Source organism: Podarcis pityusensis, assembly GCF_964106645.2.
Source record: "Podarcis pityusensis genome assembly, chromosome: 3".
Classification (NCBI taxonomy): Eukaryota; Metazoa; Chordata; class Lepidosauria; order Squamata; family Lacertidae; genus Podarcis; species Podarcis pityusensis.
In genome coordinates, this window is record NC_138026.1 from 10,108,679 (window position 1) to 10,127,777 (window position 19,099).

The 19,099-nt window shown below is 40.5% G+C and overlaps 1 protein-coding gene across 3 annotated transcripts in view; it reads right to left on the minus strand.

Annotated features, from left to right (window-relative positions):
* RANBP17 (RAN binding protein 17) overlaps positions 1-19,099 on the minus strand; it is a 183,961-nt gene that overhangs the window by 5,997 nt on the left and 158,865 nt on the right. For all 3 annotated transcript variants that reach the window (XM_080999002.1, XM_080999001.1, XM_080999000.1), the window contains one exon: positions 1,957-2,055. In XM_080999002.1, coding sequence (XP_080855128.1) covers positions 1,957-2,055 — 99 coding nt within the window. The remainder of the gene's footprint in view (positions 1-1,956; positions 2,056-19,099) is intronic.

Here is a 19,099-nt window from a genome sequence, read left to right on the forward strand (position 1 = left end):
AAATCAAAACCACATAATTAATATAGAGTCAGGCTAATATTTAATACTATAAATCAGAGGCATTGGCTAAACAAAAATGTTGCCAAGAACAAGATTGGGAATGCATAAGACTACTTATTTCCGCCTTTTATAATGATGCACTGACTCAGGGCAGATAGAAAATGATTAGTTTTCCTCCCAAAGTAGGAAATATTGCTTCCATCTGTAAAGGATAATATTGTGATGTCATAAACTTTTTCTAAACACTGAATTTGCCCTTATTCCCTCTCAATCATTTTAAAAGAACTGCTCCTCGTATGGAGGTTGGATTTAAATCACAATAATACACCAAGAAGATGAATGACAGTGCTATTGGATATGGTTAAAATTGGATCCTTCAGCACAGGTGAATGATGAGACGGCGCTTCTATACTTGATATATTTTCTTCTTCTATTAGTTTCCTACCAGGGCTGGGATTTCGGTTTGAATTTTAATGTATGCGGCTGCTGCTAATCTTAGTGTCTTATTTTTTCCCAGCACCATCTTATTGTATAGACAATTCATTCTCCAAAGCAGTAATGCACTGCCACTTGTGACTGCCCAGGAGATAAATGAATTTGGAATAAAGTCAGAACGCGCACAGAAGTATGGAGAACGTTACAGGTCAATATCTCCAGGAACAATCCCTCAGTATCTGCAGCAAGCCTGTATATGTTCAGACGGGTTTGCATGGCTATACAGAAATGGTTTCCTTTTCAGCTGGGTACCTGACCTTAGCCTCAAGTCCACAGACCCAAATTTGCATGCAAAAACCCTACAGGGGGTGACTTGTCTGAAAAATGACTCCTCTGTCCACCACAAAGCCTGGCGGTGAATATCAATGATGGGAAACCCCAGGATTCTAGTTGTTTACTGACAACGGTCAGTTCTTGGAGAGGCACTGGGTGCAATCACACATTTTGGGCTGTGCTTGCACACCAACATCATGAAATACTCTTGGAAACTTTTGGGAAGGAGGAGGGCTCCATTCGCCTCCAAATTCTCCTCTGCTGCTTCAACAGACGCATCAGTGGAGGAGCAGACACTGCATGTGGTAAGTGTCAGGAGAACCCTCTCCTTCAACAGTGATAGAAGGAGGGCAGAGTGCAGGGATGGGGAACCTGGGGCTCTCCATTGTTGGACTCCAACTCCAACTCCCATAGCCCCAGCCAGCATGGTCAATGGTCAGGGATGATGCGAGTTCCCTCCTTCCCACTGGTCTAGAAACACAAGTCAATTGGTTGTGAGCAAAAGGTTTGAATTCCGGCAACGGGGTGAGCTCCTGCTGCTCTGTCCCAGCTCCTGCCAACCTAGCAGTTCAAAAGCACACCAGTGCAAGTAGATAAATAGGTACCGCTGTGGCAGGAAGGTAAACGGCATTTACCTTCTGTCATGGTGTCCCACTGCGCCAGAAGCGGTTTAGTCATGCTGGCCACTTGACCCGGAAAGCTGTCTGTGGACAAACACCGGCTCCCTCAGCCTGAAAGTGAAATGAGCGCCGCAACCCCATAGTCACCTTTGACTGGACTTAACCGTCCAGGGGTCCTTTACCTTTACCTCACACACTGAAAGAATCTGCAGAGGGGGTTGTGGGGCATCATTATCTAGTCTCAACCCTCCATACTCCTGTATGCCACCATGCATTTAAGGGAGAATGTCCTAAATTAGGCTGCTGAGGTTGACCAGGGCTAGAGACATGAGCTACATAATGGTTTGGGAATGTAGAGGAGATTCATTCTTGTTATGCAAAGAATATAGGGTTTCTTTTTGCAACATGAAGTGTCTCCAAACACCCCTGCCTGATCCAAGAGACTTATTTCTTCCCTCTCCTCATTCTATTACAATCAGCAATGGACTGTGAATAGCAGCTTGTCAATACTAACACTGACTTGTCTCATTTTTAATCTAAATGAATGCCCTAGTTCTGGAATACTTACTTTCTCATTGAGAAGTATAAGGCCCAAGAGGGGTCTCGAGACTGACCACTGGTTTCTGCAGTCCTCAAAAATTATGGTGTTCATGAGAATTGACATCATCTGAAAAGAAAGAAAATGACCAAAAGTGTACCGGTAATTGGTGAATATACCACCATGCATGACTAATCCCAGCTCCAAAATAAATGAACAGAATAAATAGAATTTCAAGTATTGCAGAAGTTACTTTTGACATGGCATGGGTATTTTAACCAGACAAGCTATTTTTTAAATACAAATTAACTTATGCAATATACTAATTATTTCCTTTGATTCCCAAATAGCAACCTTATCCGTAGCTTATTATAAAAACAGCAGAAGGAGGAAGAGGAGAGAAAACAGAAGAAAAAAAATTAAGGGTAGACTTGTGTCCACCTGTTTTGAATGCAGACCTTAATGCAAACTTGTCAAACCCCTCGCTTGATGGAGATAATCTAGAGCCTCTGGACAGCTACTGATTGAAGACCTCCAATGAGGGAGAGAGCATCACCCCTTTAGGTTAGAGTTTCCCAAACTTGGCTCTCCAGTTTTTTTGGGACTACAACTCCTATCATCCCTAGCTAGCAAGACCAGTGCTCAGGGATGATGGGAATTGTAGTCCAAAAACCTCTAGGTAATTGGTTTCACTGTCAAACTGATCTTCTTGTCTCCCGATGTTCAGCTGAAACCCATCCTGCTGTAATTAAAGATAATTAGATCTAGTTCTGCCCTTTGGGGCAGCACAGGGTCTTATTTATTTATTAAAAATTTCAATTCCACCAGTAAGGTAAGGATTGAAATATAACAATGGATATTATAAAGGAGAAGGAACACAAAGAGAAATTTACATAGTGACAGAACGCTAAATTAAGGGAAGAATTTCATGGGGGACATTTCCCATGAAAATACAGGATATTAATGAAATTCAAGCGTGCCATTATGGAGGATGCAAAGCCACAGAGCCGTATTTCCAAAAGCAGATTTCTGTAGTGAGATGGAAGGAATTTATGCTGGCCTTCAGATAATTGAGATGTTGCAGAGAGCTTCCTGGTCTCTTCTGAGAATGAATAATTTTGGTTTGGGGACACACTATCGTGAGCTTTATAGATAGTGAAAAAATCAAAGTAAGCAAGACATTTCATAGTTTATAGCGTCCAGAACACAAACATCAGGTAGCGCCCAAGTAGTTTTAGAGTTCAACATTTGTATAAAATTTGGTGAGGAAAAAGTAGTCCATTGTTGTAACAAAATAACTAAAAAAATCCTCACCCCAGCATCAAATACAAGGAAAATCCTTCGATTATTTTTTCAAAACCAACGAGTAGCAGTGAGGTGAGTCCCCCGAGACCTGACATACACTGCAAGCCAGATTGTAATAACTGCCCAAGAAAAAGTCAAACAACTTGTTTCACTAAATGAAAGAGATTATCCAGGCCCTACAAATTACTCAGAACAAGGACATTGTCAAAGCTTCATCACTAGTAGTGCAATGGGGAGTACAACTTAGGCCTCCTTTCATTGCTGTCAGCACACATAGATGACTAACTATTACTCAGGCATACGGGTTAAAAAGATGATTCAAAATGAGCTGGAAATCTAATCTATCTATTCACGCACACGTCCTCCTAAACTAGGCCTTTCTCAGCTTTGGGTTGGACTAAAACTCCCATCATCCCTAATTAGCACGGCCAGTGGTCAGGGATGATGGGAGTTGTAGTCCAACAACATCTGAGGAGTCAAGGTTGAGAAAGGCTGTCCTAAGAAAAAGAAGGTACCTTTTACCACATGTGGTGGACATGTCCTAAGGTGAAAGACTTCTGGGAAAAGATATACAATGAACTGAAAAAAATGTTGAAATATACATTTATTAAGAAACCAGAAGCCTTTCTGCTTGGAATAATAGGAATGGAATTGCCCCAAAAAAGATGTTAGATTGTTTTTGTATGCCACAACTGCAGCGAGAATTTTACTAGCCAAAAATTGGAAATTACATGAAATACCAACAATGGAAGATTGGCAGATGAAGATGTTGGACTTTTTGGAGCTGGCTGAATCCACGATCAGAAAGAGTAGGAACATCAAGAAGATTGGAAGAAATTTAAGGAATATTTAGCTAATTATTATAATATAACATAAGTGGAAATACTTGCAAGTACCAAATTGGCCTAGGATTAAAGTATGTTGAATTGTATAATACTATGGATTGAGAATATTATGAAAGGGAAGGAAGATAGTAATTTGAATAAGTTAATTTTATTAGAAAGTGGATATTGGAAAATTGCTACAATGTGATTTAATGAAACTCAGGGAGGATTCGAGGAAGTCACTTAACAATGGAAATCAAATTGGATTTTTAGTAGTAAGATTTATTTATTTTAATGTTTGTTTCTTCTTCTTTTCAATATGTTTTGTTATTTTGTGTGTGTTATATTTGTTATAAATTTGGAAAACTAATAAAAAATTTTGGAAAAAAAGAGAGAAAGGCTGTCCTAAACACCACCACCACCACAATGCTGTTCCATGGGAAACTAAAAGAATCTGCACATGATATCAAAATTATTGGACGTCGGAAGCTGGCTGACTGAAGTAGAGCGTCTGCTTTGCAGGCCCAAGGGCCCATAACAGTTTCACTTAAAAAAATCTCTGACAGCAGATGTCAGAAAAGAACCCTGGTCTCCTTGATGGCAGTTAGAGAAGACAATGCTGGGTTTAATGATTTGGTTTAGGTCCCACAACTGCTTTCTGAGCAGAACATCCAGTGTCTGCAGCATTAGATGAAGAAGAAGAAGAAGAGTTTGGATTTGATATCCCGCTTTATCATTACCCGAAGGAGTCTGAAAGCGGCTAACATTCTCCTTACCCTTCCTCCCCCACAACAAACACTCTGTGAGGTGATTGGGGCTGAGAGACTTCAAAGAAGTGTGACTGGCCCAAGGTCACCCAGCAGCTGCATGTGGAGGAGCGGAGACGCGAACCCGGTTCCCCAGATTACAAGTCTACCGCTCTTAACCACTACACCACACTGGCTCCAACTCTTGCCAAATAACTTGCAAACTTGCCAAATAACTTGCAAATACAAAATGGTTCTGGCTGAATACCTGGTACAACACGCACACAGACATCTAGTTTTGCCTGTGCTTTCCATCTCTACAATGGTCTGATGCAACAAGAGCATGGGTTGCACAGAAACAGCAATATACCTAGGAGAGGCGGAGAGTATAATGTACAAGATTTGTTTTGGGGAATTAAACCATATTGCTCTTTGTTAGAAGCTGAACGCAATGTTGCTGGCTGGTGGTCTTGGTGGCACAGATTCTGTGTGTCACTAAGTAGGCAAGATCTCATTTAAACAGCAACTATTTAAAGCAAGGCGCATTTGGTGCGAGTTGGACCTAAGCCAGGTGGTTACTGAACTGCACCCAAAGCAGAGAGAAGGTGTTACTCCAGTGTGGTCTGCTGATGTTGGTGATGAAGTGACTGAAATGCTCATGAAAAATACAGATGTTACAATCTTAGAAAGAATAGCAATCAATGGAGAGGAGATGAATACAGTTTAAAACAACCCTGAAACAAAGTGGGACACTATATTGTAGAAACAACACTCAATAAAGTCAAATGTAAAAAAACACACACCATTTTTGTGCTTTTAGCAAGGAGGGTTATTTTTAACATTTACATTTTGATTATGATCTGCCACCTGGCTTTACATTGGGCCGCAAGGTGAAGTTCAATAGGACAAGGGAAAGGAAATAAAGCCTGTTTTAGTTTGCTTTCCGAAGTATTGTATGTAGGATGTGGGAGGTTAGGCCTCAGAAGGAGAGGAAACCGTGTGCGTCATATCTAGTTTTGAACACAATATTTTAAAAAGGATACCCACACATTCAAAGGAATGCAACAATGATAAAGGGCTTCTGAACAACTCACAAGTGGGAAAGCTTGAAAGAAAAAGAACATTTGAATTTATTGCCTGTTCTCATTACACATGCATGATTCAGAGATAACGCTTGCTCTCTGGACTGACAGTGGTTCCAGAAAAAAGTCACTTCCTCCAACATTTCTAGTAAAATAAACTTACACATGAGCAATATGATACAATGAAAGAAAAAGCTAAAAGTCATTAGCAGAAAACATAAGATATGCAAATAAAACATAGCAATTCCCTTCATACTGCAACCAAACAAATAGAAATCAAATGGGGCTTCTATTGCAGTATATTAATCTTATATTTTATATTACAATTAAATTACAATTATTTCAGTTTAACATTATCAAATTGCTGTTTTTAAATCAAAGTCTTCATAGCACTGATATAAATATCTCCCCTGGATGGTTTCATAACTCAATCCAATGCAGGGGTATGCAATCTCCTAAATGCCACGTCTTTTTACAACTGCGCAGAAGTTCCGTACATCAGTTTAACAGCAGCAGAATAAATTTAGAACAAAAATTATGACCTAGTCCAGAGCTCTGTGTGCATAATGCTAGCTGAAAGAGGAATTGTAAATAGGTGTTGTACTATGTGCGGCTCCCATGTGTCCCCATGTGCATAGCAGAACCCAAAGCTCAGTGAGCCAACACATAGTTTTGCAGTAGGAGAAGAAGAGAGGGAAGGCATGGTCTGGCTAGAATTGGGGAGAGTCAAAGGGGCAGGGCTTGTGTATTTCCTAAAGGGCTCTCCTATAGTAAAAGCTATGGTTTTCCCAGTAGTGATGTATGGAAGTGAGAGCTGGACCATAAAGAAGGCTGATCGCCAAAGAATTGGTGCTTTTGAATTCTGGTGCTGGAGGAGACTCTTGAGAGTCCCATGGACTGCAAGAAGATCAAACCTATCTATTCTTAAGGAAATCAGCCCTGAGTGCTCACTGGAAGGACAGATCCTGAAGCTGAGGCTCCAATACTTTGGCCACCTCATGAGAAGAGAAGACTCCCTGGGAAAGACCCTGATGTTGGGAAAGATGGAGGGCACAAGGAGAAGGGGACGACAGCGGATGAGATGGATGGGCAGTGTTCTCGAAGCTACCAGTGAGTTTGACCAAACTACGGGAGGCAGTGGAAGACAGGAGTGCCTGGCACGCTCTGGTCAATGGGGTTATGAAGAGTTGGACACGACTAAATGACTAAACAACAACAACAACCTCCACCCTAATTTGAGTACTGCATAACTGTTTCAGTATTCTCACATAAACAACATAAACACAGGGAATAAAGTTCCTATGGGAAATGTCAAAATAAGGTGCAGAAGCAGAAACAAGTACTGTTCAGTGGTACCTCAGGTTAAGTACTTATTTCGTTCCGGAGGTCCATTCTTAACCTGAAACTGTTCTTAACCTGAAGCACCACTTTAGCTAATGGGGCCTCCTGCTCCCGCCGCGCCGTTGGAGCACAATTTCTGTTCTCATCCTGAAGCAAAGTTCTTAACCTGAATCCCATTAGCTAAAGTGGTGCTTCAGGTTAAGAACAGTTTCAGGTTAAGTACGGACCTCCGGAACGAATTAAGTACTTAACCCGAGGTACCACTGTATGAGGAAAAGCAGGAAACAGTGCAATGTGCTCTGATGTGCACAATTCATGTAATGAACAGTGACAAATTCTCACGATGAATGCGGCCTTCTAAAACTCTCCGCCTTCCAACCAAGGCTGTAAAAGAAGATCTAGCAATCTGAGTAAAGTCAGGAAAAATCACAAAACATGCAAATGTTCTGCATACAGAAGGTCCAAGTGCAAAACCCTGGCTGCTCCAGGTTTTGTTTTTTTAAAGAAGGATCTCAGATAGCACGGTTGCGAAAGATTCATCTTGCCCTAGGCTTTGGAAAGCTGATGCCTGTCGCAGCAGAAAATAATGGGCTAGAGTAGTGTTTCCAAAGCAGGGAAGATCTGGGGGGAGGGGGATGAGTGTAAAAAAGAAAAGAAAAAGTACAATATAAGTATAAAATTAAGTAATAAAAATTTCAATCCATTTGAAAGTTCAAATAAAATAATTAGGAGAGCCGGAGAGGCATGGGATTTTTATGTTAGCTAAAATGGGACAATGGATAAGAAAGGTTGAAAAATCACTGAGCTAGATGGATTTGATAATGTACATATGGAATCTGTATGTAATTTTAGTTCTTGGAGAATGTTTCTTATGTCTTACGACCTATTTGCTGTCATTGCTGGACCACCTATTCAGTTGTATCTGGACAAAGGCATCACAGATGGAATGGAATTTTAGATTGCAACAAGGCCAATACTCTTTCTATATAATCAATCACTTTTCAAAGTGGTAGGGTAACTTGAAATCCTGTGAATCTTGGGAAACGAAGAATGAAAGCTCTCACCTTCATATCAAGTGTGTGGAAATTAAGATAAGACAACCCAAAATACATTATGAATGGCACAGTTTAACCACAGGAAGTGACCCTGCTGAAGGGAAAAAACAAATTCAGTTTCACAGGTGTTTCTTTCTTTATTTAAGAAGACATTTTGAATAAGAGCTCAAGCGTTTCTTACACCTGCTGTATCTATTAACATCATGTAATAACAGTTCCACACCAATTAAAAAGCTAGTATCTCATCCTATCTTATGGTTTACTGATGAAACTTTTGACAACTGGCAAAATGCCTTCCAAACTGCTGACAAGATAATAAAGTTGATGTCTACATTTTATCTGAAAGTAAATACAACAGTAATGGGAAGACAGGAAGCAGCTTGACTGCAAATGTGCCAGTCTAATGCCTCACCCTAAAAACAATGTTGATTCAAAACATCAATTTTAAGCACTTTCAGTTTGATTTGCAGATTTCCAATATGTTGACATCAATGCTATTAAAAGCAAGTACCGGTGAAGGGCAATGTATCTGACATGCAGCCCAGCTGGATGCGACAACAGCAGCCATGTTTGTGGCTCATGTGTCTGCCTGGTTCACTTGTAAAACAGGGAGATGGAAGGTCCAGTTGTGATTCGAGTACCCGTCCCCCGCTTTGGGTTAATAAAGACACGTGGACACAGTATATTAGGTTACTGGGGTAGAAACGGCCACAACTTTATTGATTACAGCATGTGAAAAGGTATTGGCTTAGGCATTGGAATAGAGGAAATTTGACTCCACCCACTCAGAGAGGGGTGAGTCTGACGAGGGGTTAACCACCAGTAGGGGGAGCCTGTTGATGCCAATACAACTATAAGCTCTCCCCTGATGTCACCGGGGGGTCGTGTCATGGCCCCCCACCACACAGGGCATCGGACAGGATCCACGACCGCCGGATTCCTTTAACGGAATACCCATAAGTGAAGGGGTAGGCGATGGCCACACCTTGCCCTTCCATACACCAACAACACATTCCAATGCCTAACCGCCGCGGCCGCATTTGAGCGGCTAAACCACGCCCCCGCAGTGTCTCCCGATTGGGTGCCCAGCTGGGAGGCGTGGCGCGCCAGCGATGATGGCAGGGCAGGGGGCAGACGCGAGGATCTGGTCCCGCTCACAACCCCTCCCCTCCGGAAGGAGGAGAGGCTTTGTTAACATCAAAATGGCTGCACCGTTAGCACAACAGTTTGGGTTGCTATGGATTTATTTTCCTGCAGGTTAAATAGGTGGTGTGTGGCTGACATGCTGTACTTACAAGCAGAAACATAATCAGAAGAGGCATCTCTTGTTCTTGTCTACATTGAATTCCTTGTCAGCTCTCTATTGTGTGCTGTGTCATTTCCAGGCTGCTTTATATTTGGGTGTGTGATGCACCCAACAGATGTTTTCAAACTCAAGCACCCTTGTATCTTCCCATCTGGGCTTTTGGATGTGCAGATTTTTCTTCCTCAAGGCTTGAATAACTTATCGCTCACAAAAAAAGAATTTGTGAGTTGCTCATTTGGATGAAGCTTGGCATTCTTCAACTAGCAAACTCATTAGAGTTAAGAGTCCCTTCCAGTTAGAGTATATCATATTGCAGTATGGACCGTTTGGAAATTACGATGAGCTCTTTAAGCACTTAATCAAACATATTCCTCCTTTTGGCAATGCTAACGCAGGCCCTTCGTAGAACAAACGCTCCACATGTTACCATATTTGCACTAAATTTCCACTATTGGGATTGGATAACAGCTCCTCTTTGAACAATCACTACCACATGATTAATGAGGGGAGAAAATAGCATCCATTACAAGTGCCTCTTGAGAGAAGAAAGGCGCAGACAGCCTGATCCTCTTAATAGCTGTGTCATATGCTTCCTCCACCAATGGCCTTGGCAAGAGTCTACGATTGCAAAGCTAGCTTTTAGCCTACCAGCCCTCCACATCTGGCCCTAAACTGTTGCTGGAACCTTCGGTGTCTGTTTTATACTTAAATCATTGGGACATAAACTCTGCGCCATTTCTTCCCAGTGCTTGATCATTGCAAAATATCTTCCTTTCTATTCTATGGTGATCAAACAGACACTGCTTTGAGAGTCATTCCTCTTCCACAAGATGCTGAAACCAGAAGGTAGTTTTGCAAAGCGGGGTGGGGGAAAGTGACAGAAGAGCATGTTGAAGAATACTTCCTTTTTTTTTGAAAAAGGATGTTTATTTTGCATTGACTCCTAATGGGTATCAACAAAAAGCAACCTTGCTCCTGAAATCATGATAGGCAAAGTACACAAAATCTATATACTGTATACAATCGGTATTGCACAATTGTTTGCCAAAACCTGCATTCCAGCGCAGACCGGGAAGAGATGAAAAGGACACTGGTCATGAACTATCAAGAATAATGGCTTGATGTTTAGAGAAAGGGTTTTGAAAGACACAACAACGTTTATAAGGGTAAGATAAAGACTAAAGCTCAAAAGAATGTTAGTGCCTTGGGTAAAAAGAAAGGTGCGACTCTTAGCTTAACAGAACTTCTACCTAGATAGCGCAGTTGGTTAGAGTGTGATGCTGATACTTTCAAGGTTGCAGGTTTGATCCCCGTTTGGGACAACTGCATATTCCTGCATTGCATGGGGTTGGACTAGATGATCCTCAGGGTCCCTTCCAACTCTATGGTTCTATGATATAAAGGTAAAGGGACCCCTGACCATTAGGTCCAGTCGTGGCCGACTCTGGGGTTGCGGCGCTCATCTCGCTTTATTGGCTAAGGGAGCCGGCGTACAGCTTCTGGGTCATGTGGTCAGCATGACTAAGCTGCTTCTGGCGAACCAGAGCAGCGCACGGAAACGCCGTTTACCTTCCCACCGGAGCGGGACCTATTTATCTACTTGCACTTTGACGTGCTTTCGAACTGCTAGGTTGCCAGGAGCCGGGACCGAGCAGCGGGAGCTCACCCCATCGCGGGGATTCGAACCGCCGACCTTCTGATCGGCAAGTCCTAGGCTCTGTGGTTTAACCCATAGAGAACCACAAATTATTCTAGAAGATTGGCTTATTTGTGTGTTTGGCAAAGCATTAAAGAGACATGCTGGAACAGCTTGTATATGTATATAAACTTCTTTAATCCTCTTTGTTCTCAAGTGGTTCACAAACTGATCCTAAATTTTATGGAACAATTTGTTACTTGCAACTATTCGCATTTGAAACAAATGATAATTTGAAAGCACATTCTTATGAAATGACGGGTGGGAAATTGAATACTAACAGTAGCTATTCCAAATGATTGGAATTACTGAGTGGCAACAGGTCCTCCCTTACTGCATTATAAAAAGTAATCAAGAGTCTTTTACAATTAATATAATTTCTCACAACCACCACCCATCAAAGCTAGAAGTAGCAGGATACATTCTGGGATTATTAAAAACAACATCCTTGAATATTGCTTCTCCTACTTAATACTGCTTCTGTACCAGTCTCTTTGGATTCCTCTGGTTAACCAATGTTCACTGGAATATTTATTACAGACTGGAATATTGCTCTTTATGCCAAAAAGAAGTTAATTGGTTTTCTGTCAGTAGCATTAATCTGAGTACATCAATAACTAACCAACTAAAGAGCACTATTTGTGCTGCTTAAATGGCAGCACAGATCGCAAAAGCTCTAACCATAATAAACCAGCAGAGACCTCTTCTCTAGTAGAATATTTGAGGTAAGCAAAGGGCCAACTCAATTGCATGTAGAGACACCTATGATCTATGGAACCAAATTTTCATCAAAGATTATCGCTGTTTTCAAAGAAGTCAGCTCAAGATCCACAATTTGGGCAATATGAAGTCGATGCCATGCGAGCTCAGAAGAACCAGGAAATAGAACAAAAGATATGCCCCTAAAACCTGGAAATAAATGAACTTTGATTCTTGACTGAGAACTATATTTTAACCAGATTTGAAGATGGCCTTTTAATTTTTTTGGGGGGGGGGACTATTGTTTTTGTTTATTACTACATTATGTATTTTTGTGGCCTTATATCGTAAACCATCAAATGAAGGGCAGTATGGGAATTTTTTTTTTTTTAAATACATACCGTACATCTGATGTGAGAGATCTCCAGTGCAGTATGGTGCCTAGAACTGGGTGGCTAACCCGCTACCCCCCCACCTTATTGTACTTCATCAGACCCAATCAGCATAGGGAAGATGGGAGTTGTAGTTGAGCAACATTTGGAAGGCCAAAAACTAACCATTGCTGGGCCAGAATGTTTAGACAGATTAGGTGGATTTGAGTTCAATCCCCATTCAGTCATAAAGAACACTGAGCGACTTGGCTATGCATGACCCCCCCCGCCGATGTTGCCATCCCATCATTAGAACGGGGTCTACTGGATCATGCCAATGGCCGATCTAGTTCAACACTGTGTTTTCAACAGCAGTCGATAAGAGGCAGCCAGGAATGCAGGCAACGGCTTTCCCCATGGTCGTTCGTTTCCCTGTAACACACATTCAGAGACATACCAAGAAGCTCTGACTACAACCACTGGGACATTCAAATAGACAGATGTGCAAATGTTTCTGCAACACTTACTATTTCATTTTATCCTAAAATAAAAATGTAAAACATAGGAAGAAGGGCAAGGCCAGCTTTCAATCAAATGGTTACATCCTGCCATTTGGCAACATCCGTTTTATGCGGAAAACATAACCAAAACATTTTGTACGACTTCTGAATCAAAAAGTAACAAAGTCAGACAACTGCAAAGAAGTGGGCAAATTCTGATACAAATATTTTTAAAGATTGTTCCGTGTTTGCTGCTCTTTTAAAGGAGGTTTGCCTAGAAAATTACAATTGTTCAGTAAGCATGAGAGATTTCATTTGTAATTCAAAACACCCCGGTTATTTGTTTTTCCTCAAAATATAAAGGTAAGCCGTGCTTTATAAATATGCAACAAAGTTTCAAATAAGATGCAAACACCAGCATCCTAATGTTTTCATTTAATTACCCCTGAAACGCATTCTATTTAATATTCATTACTCAAAAGCCAATTTAAAAGGGAAAGAGGTGATGGTACTTATTCAGAAAGACATGCTTTCATTCACTGCAATAGTTATCTAATATACAGAAGTTAATAAAGCAGATTAATCTACAAGTCCCTTTAAGCCATCACTGAGTTTAGAACAACTGCCTCTTTGACCTTTAACCCTCCTGCTGTGAACCAGTAGCAGGTGCCAGCTGCGCTAAAACGATGGCTGACGTGTTTGAACGCAAAGCCTTTTCTTACTTTGCCTCTGACCAGCAGCTGACCCTGTAGGAGCAATTGTTTCATCTGTTGGCCTAAAGGGTACATAAACCAGAAACGGATAAACAAAAAGCATATATACACCAGCTGCCTAGCCTTAGGGTACACCTCTACCATCAACACCTCTAGCAATTTTTTCTGAAAGCCAAATTGCAGCCTTTTTGTCTCCATCCATGGACTAGGCGATACTTGTTACTTTACGAAGCTAAACTTCCATGCACACCAAAGTAGCACACTGTATTGTTAAGTGCTTAACAAGCTTTGTGATCAGGGAAGTCATTCTTGCTCGATTTGACTGTTTTGTTTTACAAAGAGATTGCACTCTTAAAGTACAACTGCTTTGAAGAACTATAAAGTAGCAAGCTTCGGATTAAAAGCGGGAAAGTTATGCAAGATGCAAAACGATGGACTAAAGGTTTAGTGGGGTCCCCTCCTTCATTTTATAATTTTACACAGAGAATTGTAAGCACAGCATTCTGTACAGGTGGAATTATACCTGCATTGTGCTTTTATCAAAGCTGCTGACACCGTCACACCATTATGAAATATTGTTTTGCTTATTGAATTACTCTGCCTTAAGATGAGAAGGCAATTATTTTGTTGATAAAAGTTACACGAGCACAAAGGCAGAGTAATTAATAAATGTATTATACGTCTGACAGAATAAAAAGTTAATATATTTTAAGGCACATCCAGTTCCTCCCCCCAAATTCATGAAATTATTTATATTAAACTATCAATCAATGCTGAAATGCCTAAATTTATGTCAATAGTTCAATAAGTGGCTTTGAGATTGAATTTTGGCTCATTCAATAAAGTATCTTTTCCTGTTCCTTAACCACCCACATCTCTACAGCTGTTATTTTTCTTTCAATTAAGAAAAAGTTATGATGCTTATTGGATCATATCCTTAAAATATGCTAAAATCCTGAATCCAGATATGAGTGGTTGCCCATTGTTTGGGGCCTGAGGGTACATTTAATTTTGACAGAGTGGGATGGGGGCATCGCCCCCTCCGGTTGCTTTTTTCCTCCCTCCCCTGGGTTACACTCCCCTCCCTTGAGAAAGAGAAAAGGCACACACACACATTTGTTTAAACAAACCCTCTTCTTGTGTTACACCCACCCCACCCCACACTTCATAGTAAGGCTATAGTATTGTCCACATAGTATTCTAGTTGCTATAAAAATGACTGAGATGCCACCTGAAAAGGTAGAATCAAAAAGGTAACGTGCTATACAGTGCCGAGAACATTCATCCCAACGTGAACAGGGGTGATCAGACTTTTGCTTTTTTACTTATTGTGAAAAACACTAGCATGAAACATTAAGGCATTTTATTAATGGCGTATTTTACCCCGATCCCCCTGTGAAGCAGACTAATTTTAAATCCTTTTCTAAACTACTAGGCACGCTGCTGCTTCTCCCACTGCTTAATACCAAGAAAAGCAATCAGAATTTTAAATATGAAGAAGGTACCGAAGAACTGAATATCTACTGCAAGTTACACATGGGCCCCCCATAGGAAGGACAGACTATTCCCTCTAGGGGCTGTGGTTAACTTTGGGGTGAACAACATAACCAGCACTGAAGAACGGAAACTTCTATTGATTTATGAACTGCAGAAAACGTATTAACATAACTTCTATTTACGTTGGAGCAAGTTGTTAAGTTACAGCTTATGTATGCGATTCAAACATTAGTTAATTAAAAGCAACACTTTAAAAAAACAGTTGGGGAAGGGTGTTGGCTTTGTTTAATCTTAGCAAGGACGGAATAGCTGCATTTGTAATTTGTAGTAAAAGAAAAAGCAAGCACACAGATATTTAAAGAGGATGCATTTTACTACGTTGAACAAGACTGCATTAAAGCTTAGAAGTGATACTGGTTAGGAATATAAAACAACACCCAATCATATAATAAAAAAAAGAAATTATGCATAATTGGGCTTCTTACATTCCACGTTTCTAGAGCAGTTTCACTTATGTGAGCAAGGGCAACTCCATTTGCATTCTACACAAATTTCTATTTCATTTCTTCAGCAGGCAAGATCAGGCAACTGAGAGAGCTAAAACCTCTTAAAGATCATTGCTCCAGGTCTAAACTATCTGATATACACTCACAGAAGTAGTTTTCATTCTGAGACATAATTAAATAAATGCCTTTCACTGAACTTCTAATACTCTTAATAAGACTATATGTTTTAAATGCCTCTGACTATATCCACAATATTATTATTCCTACCCCTCAAGGCTTTAGCAGAGGTCCTGTTTATTGTATAACCCAATCAAGCCAAGCAGTGAAGCACTTGGATAGTCTGCTCTTTGCTATGTGTTCAGATGTTTTATGAAGTTACAAGGCCTTTATCTCACAGGGCCAACATATATTTGAATCTTAACATATGCATGTGGTTTCAGATGGAGATAAGCAGATGGCATGCTTTACTACATTATACGTACGCTTACAATAATCTGAATAGTTTTACAACGGTCTTTCATCCTCTAATCTTCCCTCTCTCATATCCCTGCTGCCAGCACAGCACATCCTCCTCATCTATTACTTCTTTAATATCCCAGTAGTCAGGAGGACAGCAAAACAGCAGTGCAGTGCTATGGTGGTCAGCTGAAATTGTTCTCATGGTTCTAAAGAATAAGACCACTCTTTCCTCTGGCTCTTTATGCCACGAGAAAAGACATGTAGCCCCCCTAACTCTAGGCTGCCATTTGCCTTGTGTCTGTGCACCATGTCATGTGATCAATTATGAGGAGCAGAGCTTACTTGGCCCCCCAAAAGAATATTTTATTCAAGTTGGCACCCCTGGGTGGTACAGTTGATATGGCATAGGAACGGGTCAATGCCAGCTGAATAAAGGAGCAGTTTGGCATTCATTCTATGGAACCAGCAAATAGCATTTCTCGTTAAACAGAACCAGAATGTTGGAAGGGACCTTAAATGTCGTCTAATCCAGGAAAGCCACTGTCGTGCTATAGCTGGTTAAAATGTATTTCCGTTTCTTCAGTAACAAGAGAACTTTCTTTTACCTATCTATTTGACGCTTGTGCAGATATGCACCCGTATTTAGGGATGCTCCTTTCGTTATTTTAAAAGAAACACAATATAAACAGTGCTTCCGCCAGAACAGAGGAACAGGGGAAAATATTCTGTTACATTGCATCACTTTAAAGAACTGACAAGCCTCTTTAAGCTCACAGTACAATTAGTCATTAGGGCCTAGTTTTCTAGCACTGTTAAGCAATTTGTAATAACCCCCTTCCTTTTAATAGGGTTAGGCATTACTTACAAGACACAGCTGTCTAGAAAACTGAAACCTCTAGTTGTGAAGCAACAGTCTTGTTCATTAGCCGCCATGATAGTCAAATCAGCTCTAAAGCCAGGGTTTAATGGCCTGCCGATGAATAATCAATGGCTCACTTTTCATCTGAGTGTGAAAATGAGAATAATCTAATTCATTGTCCCTCTGGTAAGATTCAAGTCCTTGGGTTCTGTTTCTATTCAGGGCTGATTTATAACCCAATGGAAACCTGATGTAAACATATAATCAATGAGTCCCATCATTGCTGATAACCGCCCCCAACTGGCTCACTCCCTCATCTCAAAAAGCCATCCCTTTAGGCTATTAGCTCCGTCCAGCTAACTCTTTCTACTATCCCTGCCTGCTGCTTTTACCTTGGCCATTCGTTTAGACCAGCAGAGTCAGAAGTAATTTTATACGCAGCAGAGAGCGGGTGGAATTGATTTTTCACTCAGCACTCAGTTCCCATCTGAATAATTATCAATTTTACTGCCTCATAAAGGGAAGAGTCAAAATTTCAAATCAATTCAAAAGAGCTTCTGAGACTGGAGAAACTGTGCACAAGGAGAAAGGTCAAAGTTGGTAGTGACCTCGGGAGATGATGTCAGGTATTAGAACACTGAATGGTTGACATCAGAAGCACTCAATACGCTATGACTCGTGCTAATGCAAATCATATTTATGCTGACTACTGGAGACCAGTCATTAATATTTAAAAGAGTACCTGAAAGCCTACATTCAGACGAACTATAATGTATTCGACAAACTGCGAAGCTAATAAAGACAGATCACTGCTTATTCATAGGATATAAATTTCAGGATTGCCAAGCGTCATTAACACAAACTACGGCGTTAAGGTCATAAGGAAGGCAAACGTATGAAAATCCTGATTTGAGGTCAGTATGCTATTATTTCTGATCCTACAGTTGTATTTATAGAGCAAGAACTACTGTACACAGTGACAGGTGAGTACTGAATACACCACCAAGTTCTAATCAATTTCTGCTTTGGATTGGCTTCTGCAGGAAGTCGTAGCGAGAGGGAATGATGGCAATGAATCACATGCCAATAATAATGCCAGTCAAATGCATGCCTAAATAATATGCTGTGTCCCAGTTCCTTATTTGCCTTTATTTGGAAACAAAGATCACCCAATGTAATCGGAACAATAAATAACAATGATAAATCTTGTAAACTTAAGTAGCAACCTTCATTTCTGTTACCTAACCATCAGTACAATCTCCAGGTCACTAAAGATCTTCCACTGATGTCACTCTGTCCTGATTACAGCCATAAATCCAAGCAGTTACATGGTATTTAGTTAACAATCTGTTCTTAAAATGCCCACCAGTCTGCCATTTGGGATTAAATCATTCACCAAAGACAAAACTGACCATGAAACTGTCAAAATGCATGGTTCCTTGCAACAATAGTGCATCCCATAATAATAGAAACAGAAGCACAACACCTCTCTGTATCGTCTTCAGATCATGAAATTTTTATTACTCGATTTGCCTTGAAAAGACAAATGACAATCAATTGCTTAGTTGAATATCATATGAGCATCTAGTTATTTTTTTATTTAGAACTACTGTATTCCATCTGCTTATCTCTGAGGTGACTCAGATAAAAGATTAAATACTAATACAAAATATATACTAAGATACTAAGTAAAATCCATCTAATATACAAGGAAAAAGAAAAGTCAGAAGAATAAGTGTACTTACTAAAAGCTGGTACAATTAATATATATGTTGAAGACTCAAGTACATTAAAAAGCCTTCACCAGACACCTAAAAGACATTTAAGTAGGTACTAGGCAAAAATGTGTAGGGAGAAAGCTCCAAAGTCAAGCTGCCACACTTCAAAAAAAGGGCCCTGCCCCTGTCATTTGTCTTTTCAAGGCAAATCAAACTTCCAAAGGTGGAGGCAACTGGATCAGGGCCTCAGTTGATAATCTAAGCAAACAGGCACACGCATATAAGAGAAGACAGTTGCCCTGAGGCTGTTTAGGGCTTCAGACACTAAAATGCACTTTGAACTGCACCCCAAAACATACTAGAAGCCAGCAAAGTTCTTTTGGTTCCAGCAAAAACATATTCAGCACAGCACTTTCCAATCGGTAACCTGGTCACTGAACCTGTTCAAGTTTCTGAAAACTCTTATACAGGCAGCCTAATGTATAGCCACATTGCA